Raw genomic sequence first — 15,347 nt, forward strand, 5'->3', positions numbered from 1 at the left:
TCTTATGCTGCCTCCATAATGCCTTTTTCCTCTGTATCGCATGCTTAATGTCTTCATTAATCCATTTCACACTCTACCTTATTTAACCTTCTCACCCTTGGAATATATTTAGACATTGTTTCTATTAGACAGTTCTTGAGTATCACCCAAGTTGCATTGATCTTTCCAGCCAACTCCTCATTCCATTCTACACCTGCAAGCTGCCTTCTGAGCTTTTCATAATCACCAGCCTTGTAGTTTTTTTATTATTATTGTTTCGGGCAACTCCAAGGAATCAATTGACTCATCGAGGGAGGCCCTAACATCATGTCAAGAACAACTATTCGACATTGGCACAGTATCTATCATACCTTGCCTTGAACTCATTCACGGTCGTAACACCCACAACAGACTCTGGAAGCTTATTCCACTCATTCACCACTCTCCAAGTAAAAAACCTAGCTCTAACTCCCTTGTCAACCACGCTCTTTCCCAGCTTCCATGCATGGCCCCTAGTCCTCCCACCACCAGTCATATTTTCAAAAATATCTTCTGGATCAATCTTATAGAAACCCTTCAGTAATTTGAATGTCTCAATCATATCACCCCTCCTTCGCCTATCGTCCAATCTCTGCAACCCACAAATCTTCAACCTATTCTCATAAGGTTCATCTTGGTCACTCGTCTCTGGATCCTCTTCACTTCCTCCCCATCACGAAGAAACCCTGGTGCCCATAACTGGGCACAGTAGTCCAGATGGGGTCTTATCAAGGCTCGATACACAGGAACAACAACTTGTTTGTCTCTGCATGTTAAAGTATTTTTCAGAAGCCAAGTGATTTGATGAGCTGATTTAGTCACTTTTGCAATGTGCCCCCTAAACTTCAATTCCCTATCCACCAACACTCCCAAATCCCTGGCCTCATCAATCTCCTGGAGTACGGTTCCACCAATGCAATATACTGCTGCTATTCTTTTCACCCCAAAGTGTAACCTTACACTTTGCCACATTAAATTGACATCCATTTTTCCTAGCCCGGTCCTCCAAACTATCCAAATCATCCTGTAAAATTTTGACATCCTGTGCACTCACAATTGCTCTACCCAACTTTGCATCATCAGCAAACAAGTGAACACTTCCTCTCAAATCCTTTCCTATATCATTGATGAACAAATTGAAAAGCAGTGGTCCAAGAACAGAGCCCTGCGGTACACCACTAGTCACAAGCCGTCTTTTAGACTCCACTCCTGCATAAACCACTCTCTGGTATCTCTCCTTCAACCACCCTCCTATACATCTCACCAACCCTATATCCATCCCCATCTGCTCCAGTTTACTGATTAGGGTTCCATGTGGTATCCTGTCAAAGGCCTTGGCAAGGTCCAGTAGTATCACTGTAAACCCATTACCCCTATCCAGTTCAGCCGTCACTGTGTTATAAAACGTGAGCAAGTTACTGAGGCATGATCTACCCCTTCACAAAACCATGTTGTTCCCCATACAATATCCCATTTTCATCTATCCAATCCTGTATTCTTTTCTTGACTAATTTCTCTAAGACCTTGACAATGATTATTGATATGCTAATCGGTCGGCAATTTACAACAGCGGTCTTGGAACCACCTTTATGCAGTGGAACTATTTTCCCCTCCTTCCACCCGCTCGGGACTAACCCAGACCCGAGACTCAAATTAAACAAAATGGTCAAGGGTACTGACAATTCTTTAGCTGCTTCTCGTACGACACGAGCTGGTATACCATCCAATCCTACGGATGTATTGACATTGAGGTTATGCAATAGACTACTCACCTCCACTTCATTCACCACAATTCCCGTATAATCTACTGGTTTATTCGTTTCTGCAATGTCACCACCTGGATGATATATACTTGCAAAGTGCTCACTCAGTAACTCAACTATTTCAACTGATTCAGTTGCCTCCCTACCATCGGCATTCTTTAAAATCATTCTGCCATGTACATTTTTCCTTTTACTTGCTACATATCTAAAAAACTGTTTAGGATTCTCTTTAGCCTGCATAGCCAATGTTCTTTTGTAATCCTTTTTTGCTTTCCTTACCACACTCGTTACCCTTCTGGCCTGCGCTTTATACCGTTCATGTGCCTGCCGGTCACCTATCTCCTTAAATTCCCTCCATAGTTGTTTCTTTTTTTGCAGCTCAAGCTTAATGGTGTTATTCATCCATTTAATCCCTACTTGATTTATTATTCGGACTCTAGGTATACAATCAGCCATTGCTTCATGCAAACACTTCTTAACTGCCTCCCATGCACTATCAACTTCTAGTCCTTGCAGTTGTACATGCCATGGCACTGAACCAATCAAACTCCTAAGCTTGTTATACTTTCCAGCTCGATAATTCCACATGTACCCTGTCTTAATTGAAAATTCCACACCTTTAGCCACCTCCCAAGTCAAGACCCTATGATCACTCTCACCAATTGGTGGCAATGTGGTCATATTTGTTACAGCCAAATCCTCAGATGTAATTACCAGGTCAAGCACTCTCTGACCCCTAGTATTTTCCATTACATGCTGTCGCAGATAGTTATCCCTTAATAACCGCATAAAATCCAATTCCTTCCTCCTGTGTGTCCTCTCCTCACTCCAATCAATGCGACCATAGTTGAAATCTCCCATAATAATTACCCTCCTTCCACTCATTTCTTCTATTTGCTTGTGCATACTGTCACCACCATCTTTTCCATCACCTGGTCTATAGCAGCACCCAATTGTATATTTAGTTCTGCTAGCCACAATCTCACACCAAATGGCCTCAAATGTGCTCTTTTCTCTATCCTGCAATTCAACTTCTATTCTTCTTGGCTGTAGCTCATCAGCTATCATCAACAATACTCCTCCCCCCATTTTATTCTCCCTGTCATTCCTGAACACACTATACCCGTCATATTCAATCCCACTAGCTATATCATCTACTAGTTCCAACACTTTCTTCACAGAGTTTTTCACATTGCTGGTAACCATCCAGGTAATCACTTCCTGGTCACTCTCACCAACTGGAGGGTGATTTGACGCCTCATTTATAATAACATCCTCTGATGAGATGATCAAATCCAAGACCCTCAATCCTTGTGTGCCCTCTGTTAAATACTGCCTGAGGTAGTTTTCTCTCAAAAACTCAAGAAACTCATTTTCTTTACTTCCAGTTGCTATCTCATCATCCCAGTCTATACTGTCATAATTAAAATTGCCCATAATGATCACCCTTTTCGTATTTGCTTGGTTAATTTGATTATACATGTCATGGTCACTACCATCCACATTACCAGATCGATATCAACTTCCAACTAAGTATTTCATTCTATTTACCTCTATCTCACACTATACTGCCACTATATCCCTCTTGTATCTCTACCTTGTGCAGATATAGCTCTTTCTGTCATCAACAGCACTTACCCATCTCTTTTTACCCTTTCTATCTTTATGAAACACACACATCATACCATTTCATCTCTATACATGTCTGAATAATTATATCTTTTCTTACACAGGATAGTGCTAAGAGGTAGGTAACCACTTCTCCAACATACTTCACCATTATTCATGATATACAGCAGCTCACTCTCAAAATACTCTATTATTACTATTATGCAATGCCCACATCTTGGTTCCATAATGCAAAACAGGAAGAACTATGCTATTGAAACTTTTCAGTCTATAAATCTTTAAATGCTCCTGAAGTTATTCCTTCTTAATCTTAACCCCTTTCATCCACCTCACCTCACTAATGTCATTTATTCCAACTGACATTGAAGAACTGAGAAAATGGAAGAATGGGACTAACTCTAAAGGAATCCTTTTAAGAAAGACAAAAATCTCATCCTTATCACCTATTTTCATTACCTTTTGTTTTCTCAATACTGATAATAATAATAATTAAATGCCAGCCTGGTTGGCCGAGTGGTTAGCGTATCTGCTCTCCACTCAAAAGGCTGCAGGTTCGAATCCTGCCGTGGGCATGGATGTTTGTGATTGTCTGTGAAAATACTAGTGGTGGTGGACAGTAGATAGTGTTGGCATAGATGGTGCGGTTGGTAGATGAGGTTGAGTTAGAGTTGTAGAGTAGGTGCCCTCTCTGGAGGTGTCAAATAATAATAATAATAATAACTCAGTGGTAACATTATTACAGACTGTGAGCAAGTTGCTAAAATATGAACTTACCTTAGTAAATTCATGCTGTTCATTGCAAAGCAGAAATTCTCCATCAACCCATTTCTGAATGTGAGCCCTAACCAATTTTTCCAAAATCCTCATTACCACCACTCCAGAGATACTAATAGGTCGATAGTTGGATACAATGGGATTACCATACATTCTTTCCACTTGTATGGAATGTTCCCTATTCTGAGACTCAAATTATATAGCCAGGAACAGTCATTTCAGCTGGCACTCTTTTTGCATCCTTGCTGATATCCTATCAGTCCCTATTGCAAAATTGTTATTCAGTAATAGGAATTGATGGAGACTTATTTATTCATATCTCCTCCTTGAAATGGGCACTTATTTGTTGAACAACTTCTTCTGCAGTTGTCACCCTCACACTATTTTCAATTCAGTAGATTTATTCGTCATAGTCATTCTTTCTTTTACTTGCAGCACAATGATGGAATTCTTTTGGGTTGCTTTAGATTCTAGAGCCAGTTTCTTTTCATATTAATTTAACTTAACTTTCTATACAACAGTTGTCACTCTTCTGGCCTGCTGCTTATAATTTTTATAGCGGACATCATCCTTATGCACACGGTACTCCTTCCACTCATCCTTGTCTTACAAATTTCATGATTGATGAGATTACACATCCACTTCATTCCTACTCTATTTATTCTTCCAATTCCAGGACACATTCTCATATTGCATTATTGAAGTATTTTTTAAATACTGTCCATGCACTGTCAATGTCCTTTCTATCCAACAACTGATATCATGGTGAAGAATCCAGCATACTCCTCAGTTGGTCATAATTTCCTGTTTTGCAATTCAACATGTAATCTTTTCTGAATGGAATATTTATAAACTTAGCCACTTCCCAAGTGAGTTTCTGCACATATCAAACCACTGATCTGTGATAACTGTGAATTGTGAAAAAGTCTTCAAGTCAGCAATGAATAATACAAGTCCTGGAGAAGACATGTTATATTAGCAAAACACAAAATCAGGAGTTCACCATTTCATAAGGTCGTACTTGGATATGTTTATTATATTTTAACTACAGAAAAAATTACACAGCAGCTGTCATAAATCATTGATTATCTTATATAAAAAGAGCAGCAGGGGTGATATCAATAACTATAGGTTAGTTTATTATTACATTGTACAAAAATTGTATATCCATAATTTTAATAAAATTATAAATGAAAATAAAATTAAAGATTATTATTATTATTATTATTATTATTATTAGACACCTCCAGGGAGTCCAAAGACTCATCGAGGGAGAGTGTGCCAACAGCACATCGAACGATTGGTCCCCTTCCAACTACTAACTGCACTCAAACTTACTTAACTGAGCCATTAGTAGCAGAAGCTCTACAATCGACCAACCTTTGCCGGCAATGCCAAGAAATTATATTGTTTCAGCCTTTATCTAGGTATAAGCAAACAAAGTTTGCACATGAAGTTTCTTCACGAGTAGCCTTGTATATAGAGGCTAATGATTTTACATTAATTGTCTTAGTATCCCATAATGCAAAGCACATGTCTTTTCAGACATGTACAATGCTATGCATTATGTGAAGGGCCACTACCCAGATGAGTTTTGACCTTTATTGAGGTCTCATCAGTAGGAGCCAGACCCAGAAGAGATACCAAGAAAGTATAGTAAAGGTTAAAATGGGTGTGGGTAGTAGCCCTTCCCATAGTGCATAGCACTATACATGTCTGAAAGAATGCTTTGCATTATGGGATACTAAGCCAATTAATGTAATGTCATTAGCCTCTATATATAAGCAGTCCAGTCATGAAGATAGTTCATGTGCAAATTTTGTTTGCTTATACTTGGATAAAGGATTAAACAAGAATTATAATTTCTTGTATCTTCTTCATCTTGTGCCTTATCCCATCTATTTCGGGTTGGCCTTTTTTTTACATGATGTGACCTTATGTGCGTGATCCCAACTGACTTGTCACAGAGTCTGACTTTGGGGGAGAGGTTTTTTGTCTGTATAAGTGTGTATTCACGAGGCCGGTTTGCCTATTCTGAGGGAGAAAAAACCCTACACCTTTGTACGAGACTGGCTAACTCACCTTTTGTCAAAAGAGACCAGATAAAGGTTCCTCACGTCATGGATAAAATTGAACCCAGGTCTTTCCGACCAAAGGGCTTCATCTATACTAACTGAGCTACAGAGGCTCATAATTATAATTTCTTGTAACTTTAGTTTAATTTATAACTAAGTGAAAAGACTTTCAACATCTAGTTCTAATCTAGAGTATTTTAACAATAATATTGTACTCCTTTTCACTAATTGCATTTGTGAAATATATGACTTCTGCATTACTTCAACCGTAATATTTCTTCTGGGTATGGCTATAACTAATGAACTTGATTCCAGGGAGATGAGTGGTTCTACTTGGTGGCAGGTTTTTGCCTGTCACTAAGTAGGACCACCAATGATAGTTTTATGAGTTTAGAAGTGATCCCTCTGGGTCACTCAGTAAGATTTAGAGTGATCTTGTAGATCACTCAGAGTTTTAGGAGAGAGGTACCCTCCCCCAACACGCACGCACGCATACACACCCCTTAACGGTACCTCAATAAAGGTTGAAACCAACCATAGTGCTAATGGGAAGTGTATAACACTTTGTATTATACACCCAAAAGGATGTTTGATATGCATTGTGATACTAAGGCATTTAATATGAATTCAGTATTAAATGCCTATTAAAAAATAAGACCGGGTCTTATATTAATTTTTGCTCCAAAAGACGCATTAGGGCTTATTTTCAGGGGATGTCTTATTTTTTCATGTATAACAATCTACATTTATTCATGTACAAAAATCTACATTTATTCAAATACAGTCATATCATCTTTTCAGGAACGTCGTCATAACTCTCTAAACTCCGAATTCTGACCTGAATTTCTTGCGACTCCATTTCCTGTAGTACCAGATGCATCCATCTGGCTGACGATCTTAACTGGGGCTTATTTTTGGGGTAGGGCTTATATTACGAGCATCCTGAAAAATCATGCTAGGTCTTATTTTCGGGGAATTATGGTATATACAAGTAGCCTAGTTGTGAAGATGCTTCATGTGCAGACTTTGCTTATACTTGGATCGAGGTTTAAGTAAGAATATAATTTCCTAGCATCTTCAGTTTAATTTATAAAACCAAGTGAAAACACTTTCAACATTATTTTACATTAATAGGATCACAAGATTTTTGGATGGTGCACAGCCATATGTGCAAGTTTTAGAGCAAGATTCTCTAAATAGATTATATCCACATTATTACTCAAGGAATAGAAAAAGTAAATGCATATCTTCTAGTATACTTAGAGATTGTAGATTTTGAGAAAGCTTTTGATTATATCTGTCAGAAATAATAAACAGTTTAAATAAAAAAAATGAGCCATCCCAACAAAATATATCATTATTAGAAAATATATATATCAGAACTCAGCAGCCAGCACAAAGTTAGAACATCAGGGAAAGGAATTGACGTTGATAGAGTGAGACAGGAAAATCCCATATCATTCAAATTGTTTTCTGCTACATTTAGAAGTCTTTAGGAATGTATCATGGACTGTGGCATTAACATCAATGAAGAAATCTAAATTATTTACATTTTGCAGATGATATTACCTCTGTTTACATAAAATAAAGCAGCAGCTTAGAAAATGCTAAATGACTGACAGAAAGAAGGAAAAAAGGTTTAAATATAAACATAACTAAAACAATTTATAACAAATTCAGATCAGATTGAACTAAAATTAGTAGCTAATTCTATTGAAATCGTGGATGAATGTATTTACCACAATTAGTTAGTATTAAGGGAAAAACAAGATAAAGAAATAGAAGAATCACATCAACAAACAAAGCATTTTGGCTGCATAAAGATTATTAGGAAATTTACATGTATTCTATTTAAAAAAAATGAAGCAAGACATGACAGTGACAAAAAAACAGGAAGGCAGGTTGTGTGTAGTCCAGAGTGTTGGGAAGAGAGGAATATTCCATATAACAAAAACAGGATAGAATTAGAAATAAAATTAGAGAGAGAGAGATGACTAGGTTGGAGGATAGTGTGAGGCATGTAAATGGAGATGGACTGGCCATGTTAGCAGATGAAAGATGATCAAATTAAGCATTGAGGGGATATTAAGAAAAGGAAAGTTTGCTAATGCTTCTTCCTGGTATCTCCACTTGGGCCTGGCTCCCACTGAAGAGACCTCAATAAAGGTCGAAACTAGTCTGGGTAGTGGCCCTTCCCTTAATGCATAACATTACACATAACCGCAAGGAGATGTGTTTTGCATTATGGGAGATATTGAGATAGGAGTGTTGGTAGCTTGCTCCACCTTTGCAAGGAGTTGCCTGGTGTTGTACCACTTTACCCAGTCCTGAAGATACTTTCAGGTGCAAACTTTGTTTGCACACACTTGGATAAAGGATTAAACTAAGTTTATTATAGTCTGACCAAGTGAAAAATAAATTTTCAACATCTTTCTCTAAATCCAGAGTAATTTAATAAAAAGGTGGCACACCGTTTGGCAACGCCTATAGGTAGAGATGACCTTGCTAATGCTTCTGCCTGGTATCTCTACTTGGGCCTGGCTCCCACTGAAGAGACCTCAATAAAGGTTGAAACTAGTCTGGGTTGTGGCCCTTCCCTTAATGCATAACATTGTACATATCTGCAAGGAGATGTGTTTCGCATTATGAGAGATACTGGGATAGGAGCGATGTTAGCTTGCTCCACCTTTGCAATGAGTTGCCCGGTGTTGTACTACCACCTTACCCCAGTCCTGAAGATACTTTCAGGTGCAAACTTTGTTTGCTCACACTTGGATAAAGGATTAAACTAAATTTATTATAGTCTAACCAAGTGAAAAATAAACTTTCAGAAAGTATACTGCACATGGAATAAATATGCTCTTGAATACATAGGGGGGGGGGGAAAGATTAATTTATATAAATTAAGTGAATATTAAAATCCAACCTCATTTCAAAGCCGAATACAGAAACTATAAAAGTTTCATGCAAAAATTGACCAGAGAGCTTGTGAGAATACACTCACTGCCATACTACGAGTTGCCCTAGCCAAACCTTATGGGAAGCATGAACACTCAAAGTGCCCGTATATATGCCTCCTATTGGTCCATTTTGATAAGATTTCACTGGTCTGACAGCTGTTTCAAAGTCACTGGTTTTTGCCAGAGACCAGGCAGAAACCTAAGAGAGCAAAAACTCTCAGTACTAAGGAATCAGAGCGTCGGAGAGGTGTATTTTCTGTAAACAAACTCTCGGTTGGTGCATAAAAGTATTTGCTAAAATAAAGAGCCGAAAGGTTTCACTTCGGTGATGCAAAATTATATAAATTAAGTGGATATTAAAGCCAACATCATTTCAAAGCTGAATACAGAAACTATGGTCAATTTTCGCACGAAACTTTTATAGTTTCTGTATTCCACTTTGAAATGATATTGGATTTAATATCCACTTAATTTATATAATTTTGCATCACAAGTGAAGCCTTTTGGCTCTTTATTTTAGTAAAAAGATTAATTTATTTTCTTAGTTGTATTATTTGTTGGATCTTCACACTTTTTTTTTAGACAAAACTGCATTGCATTATAGAGGGAGAGGGAAAAAGTTTTTCTGGGATCAAAAACTTTTCCTTTATTAAACATAATCTTATAAATTCTTTAAAGAAACATCAAGGAATACAATATTAGCTAAACTACTCTCCTCTATCAAACTAATACCACATTTTTATTCAAATTAATAATGGTTTATTTCTTTAAATGCAAGCCACTGTGTAATACTTTCAGGAAAAAAAATAAAAAAATAAAATGTCTGCATCTTTACACATATTTCCCAGTTGGAATGCATTTTCCTAAATCTCAGAATGCAGTAAAAAATTCATATATATATATATGCATACAAAATAGTCACTTTTATCATTCCTTGACTTAGTTTCTTTCCATTTTATAACATCCAAATTATTTTCATTTTCATTGACATTTGCTGTTAATTGATATAGATTGGTTTTGAAAGTTTTTGCAGTAACATGCTGTTGGCATATCAATGCAGTTTCTAATATTTGAACTTTAAAGTGGCTTAAGGTTCTTATGTCTGCAGCTAATAGAAGTAAAGATCGATAATTTCAGTATTAATTAGCTATGCTTAATGTAATATGGAGCTACTCCTGTCTTTTCCTATCCTCTAAGCCAAGTTCATGTTTTAATCTTAATAGTGCTTCATTGTATAACACCAGAAGAACAAAATAAACTACTGTTTATTTGAATTATTAATTATAAATTTTAGTTATTAATATTTTGGTAGATGTCAAACAAGCATCTTCAGAGCACAGATTACAAGTGTGGTAAGACACACAGCAGTTAATGTTACAAAGACATTTCAAATTGATACTGAAAAGGAACTAATGTCCTGTCAAGGTGTCCTCTAAGGACTAGATTTAAAAAAAAAAAAAAAAAAAAAAAACTTAATTCAGAGAAGTTGAGATAAATGTGGTCTTAGAAATTACTCTCTCCAGATCTTAGTAACCTTACATACTGAGGTTAAGGGAGTGTTTCATAATTGATGGATTCTAAAAACAGTTTCTTAGACTATAGCAACTTGTATGCAGCACAGTTGTTTTCTTCCATTTAATCATGTCTACCAATCTGGAATTGCCATATAGTAGTTCTTAGTAAATATAATAAGAACTACTGTTCTTCAAGGTTCAAGGCAGGTATTTACAGTCTACTGGTTTGTCCAAAGTAGGCAATTTTGCAAATACACTGAACCTTATACACTCCAGGAAGAACAAGAACTGCATTGACAGTTATTGTGTGGTTAGTATGTATGTTCACATGTAATATGAATAATCACCATTAAAGCATTAATTTGATGAAAGAAATATTGGAATGTACTTTTGGATTCTCATTGTAGCAAGGATAATTCTTTCTGAAGTATAGGGACATTAAGATTTTTTTTCAGAACTTATTTTAATATAATAAAATCTAAATTATTAGGATAAACAAGGGAGGTCTGGAAAGTTCTGATAAACACCTAGAAAAAAAATGATATTAATTCCCATGTTTCATCAAATTGTAATAATTTCTTTTTCTTTTAGGATATATAAGAAGACAAAAAATTAATTAATTTTTGTTCTAGGTGTTTATCAGAACTTTCCAGACTCCAATCCCTCCCCTGTCTTGTAGAAGGTCTTATGAAATATCTTATAAAAAGCTTATAAAACAGATATCAGTAAATGAATAGTTAAGGATCCCAGAAAACAATTAAGTAAAATATCTATCAATATAAAAACCCAAGAAAACACTAAAATTTTCAATACATAAAGTTGCAATTTCCATATAGATGGCTGAACACACATAAATCAGGGAGTAATGTTTTGGAGTTAGGACCAGAAAAACAATTTCTTAAATTTCTTTACAGTGTGCTAGCCATTTCTAAAAGTCTTCCTCATGTAAGGAAGAAATCAAGAAAAGATAGTTAAACATGAGGACATTTTATCCATAGTATAAATTTATGAAAAGGACTTGATTGGCCAAAAAAGTAATATTTAATCTTTATATAATTTTGCAAAATGGGCAAAATTATACAGTGCATGCAAATGAAATATATGGCATAAGAATTGGTTCTGATTGCTCTTATTGTGTGTCTGATCCTAGATGCAAAATCCTTGAGTGGTTTATATTAAGCGGTAGTGAGTAGTGGCCTTGATAGAGAAAGCAGGAAAAGAGATTTAAGGGTTAATTTAACTAAAAACCAAACTGATGACAAATTCGGATCAAAGCAAACTAAAATTAACAATCGTATTGAAATTGTGGAAGACTATGTTTGCCTTCGTCAATTAGTTTTAGTAGAGCTGACCTTTTTGGCCTAGTGGCTAGCGTGTCCACTCTCCAGCCAAGAGGCTGCAGGTTCGAATCCTGCCATGGGCATGGATGTTTGTGATTGTCCTACAAACTCTGTGTGGAAAGAGAATCTGCAACCCTATCACTTATTCTAGCAGGGCTTCACTACCAAATCCTGGTGAGGTACGGGAGTGACTATACAGCATCTGCGGACGTCAAATGTGAAAAAATAATAATAATAAATAAATAGTTTTAAGGAAAACAAGTTAAAGGAGTAAGTAGAAGAATTCAGAATATTTTGGCTCTATAAAGATTATCTGTTAAGAGATTTGCCTATATGCCTAAAAAGCCTAAAAAGATTTGCCTAAAAAGAAAGCTCTTTTTAATATATGCATTATTCCAGTGTTTACCTACAAAAGAGACATGGGCAACAACTAAAAAACAGGAAGATAGGTTGCATATGGCCCAAAGAGCCTAGGAAAGAAGATTGCTCTACATTACAAAAAAAAAGAGTGATAGAATAAGAAATACTAGAATTAGAGAGATGATTGGAGTAGAAAATGTTGTGAAGCATTGTAAAGCACATAAATGGAGATGGGCTGACCATATTAGTAGTGAAAGGTGGACAAAATTAAGCACTGTGGATACCAAGAGAAGGGAAGGTCACCAAAGAACAAGATGGACAGATGATCTACAAAGGTTTGACATGAGATGGTGAACATTATCTAAAGATAGATAAAACTGGAAAGTTAAAGGGGAGAGGGCCTATATCCAGTATTTAGTATTGTATATAGTGAGTAATGTAGCATACATATGTCCCTTTGTAAATTGTAGTTATGATCTGGAATTGCTTATATACATAGTCATATGATATACTCCATGTCATCTGATTCATGGATTGACCTGCATTGGTCGACTGACCATCATTAGTTAGCTGGTTCTTGGTATGGGTGAATTAGACAATTCACTCCTATAGTGAGAATGAATGTTGCATATTATTATGAAGTCATTTTTAACCTGATTGAAGATGGGAAGAATTTTCTGTAAGGTAGTTCATTTTGGTAAAATCCTTTTGCCCTGACATTTATATTGCTGTTGAATTTTCCTGACTCAAGGTATAATAGTAAAAGCTGGTGTTGTAATTTGAATTGCTATGCATGCAATATTTTAAGTTGCATTTTCCAAGCAGTTATATTCATGTAATGAATCTGCAAATAATGTATGAAAATGTTTTGGACTGTCAACACACTTTTCCTTATGTATTCATGTTATTGGATTCAGCATTTTGTAATATGTAATAAGGTTTACATAGATTGCAAAATTGGCATGTAAGTATTGTGATCTTTATGATGATTATTTGATACATAAAGAATTATCTTTATGTTCATAAAGCTCTTTATTTTTCTTTTTTCTTTTTTTTGAAGTTACACATAATAATAAACTCTTACAGTGAAGTCTCATAGAATCATGGCTTGCCTAAAGGAAATTAACTGTTGCAGATCATCCACTACAACATTCTTACATTGTCCACATGAGTTTATTTTAGTGAAGGTTAATTATATGCACATTTTTGTCTTACTTCTTTTAATGCTTCAGAGAGCTAGTACAATAAAAATGCACTCAGGGAATCTTATGTTTCCTCTTCACTGTATTATAATAGTTTAATTATGTTAGAATTATCTTTTAACTTTTTGTTATAGTTTTAGAAAATTGCCAGAATTATAGTAAATTTATTTTATGTTGCTCTAAGTATGACTTTGTTTGACTCTTTATGACTAAAGTCACTAAAGAGTATGACTCTTTAGTGATCTAGCTGTAGTAGCATACTGCAATATTCCTTTTCATTTCTTCCATTTCTGCTCAGTTGTGTCACTGCAATCATATCTTTACTTCGTCTCTTAAATAGAGTTTTATCATTGGCGTTTCACTGCATCATAGAAATTTTATTTACAGAATATAGTTATTCACCTTCAGAAGAATATGATGCAACTAAAGATTTGAATTTCATATTTTAAAATTGAGACAAAGTTCATTTCACACTTAATTTTAAGCAACCCAAGGTCAATATTTCACTTTATTGTTAAGCTTTATTTTATTTATTTATTTTTATATATGTTAAACATTTCATTAATTTGTATGGCAAATACAAGGCGCATTCTAAAAGTAATGCTTCCATTATCATAGCTCCCTGTCCAAAAGAGAGAGATGTCAGTGATATAAAAAGAAAGTAATGTAAAGTACTTCATTTTGATACACTATTACATAGTATAATCATCACTGCATTGCAAGTTGTTCAAAGTTGTCATTAAAACTCTGCAAGTTGTTTTCAGATCTCTACTTGCACTATTCATAATTTTCTAAATTATGTCTTCAATTTGAGATGTCATTGATTTAGGAAATCAACCAGATTCCTTCTTTCTTCCTAATTACTTGGCCATGCATGTCATTATTTATTGTTTAGGTTTCTTAAACAATCTGAAATCTGATAGGCATCCTCCTTACAGCCCAACTTTGGGCTATAGGGAGGATGCTCCACAACCTCAGGATCTCATCTCTTCAGTAACCATTGAAATGGATACGTTTGTGTGCACTCAGTTTTTTTTGTTTTTCAGAAATGTGATTAATGCACTTATACTGTAAGAAACTTGGAAAAGGTTCGTCCATTGTGTGTGTAATAATGAAAGAAATACAACTTTGTTGATATGCTACTATATGCTAAACTGTAGCAGATGGATATAGGAACAAAACTGGATGTTTTTCAAGACCACTCACACTCCAAGCATTGTGCATGCATAAACATTACTTTCTGAATGCCTCTCATATGTAAAATGGAAAGGGATGTAAATAAAACTTTGTTGTTCTATGTTGTTGTTTTTTTTAATTTAGCTACTTGTTATTGTGCAGTTTGTTTTATTTTTATAGCATGGACATCCATACATTTCTGCAACAGTTAATAATGGTTCGTTACATTATGATCATGACAGAGATGGGACTCATACAGAACTAGATGGATGTGAAGCCAAATTCAGAGGTGTCGAGTTTGATACACATGTAGCAATAAGATATGAAAAGGATATTTTAACTGTAAGTAAACTTGACACTATATTGTGATTTTCATTTACTAATAAGTATATTAAGTTTGTGTTTATAATAAAGTAGCCAACATATTTCCATGTATAGAAAAACATATGAAATAAGGATTTGTACCATTGGATTTTAGAATAAATCAATAACTTATGTGTGCAAAGGTTTGTGTGGTTCAGTAGTTCGAGAGATAG

The 15,347-nt window shown here is 35.4% G+C and overlaps 1 protein-coding gene and 1 long non-coding RNA gene across 2 annotated transcripts in view; one reads left to right on the plus strand and one right to left on the minus strand.

Moving 5' to 3' along the window:
* Positions 1–15,347, plus strand: part of LOC150106302 (vesicular integral-membrane protein VIP36-like) — a 130,965-nt gene that overhangs the window by 67,091 nt on the left and 48,527 nt on the right. The window contains exon 5 of the mRNA XM_090392336.1: positions 14,992–15,153. Coding sequence (XP_090248462.1) covers positions 14,992–15,153 — 162 coding nt within the window. The remainder of the gene's footprint in view (positions 1–14,991; positions 15,154–15,347) is intronic.
* Positions 1–15,347, minus strand: part of LOC150106303 (uncharacterized) — a 162,650-nt gene that overhangs the window by 38,161 nt on the left and 109,142 nt on the right. The gene's annotated exons all lie outside the window — the stretch shown is intronic.

This window comes from Typopeltis vanoorti, chromosome 5 (assembly GCF_054136105.1).
Source record: "Typopeltis vanoorti isolate ZY-2024b chromosome 5, IOZ_Tvanoo_1.0, whole genome shotgun sequence".
NCBI lineage: Eukaryota > Metazoa > Arthropoda > Arachnida > Uropygi > Thelyphonidae > Typopeltis > Typopeltis vanoorti.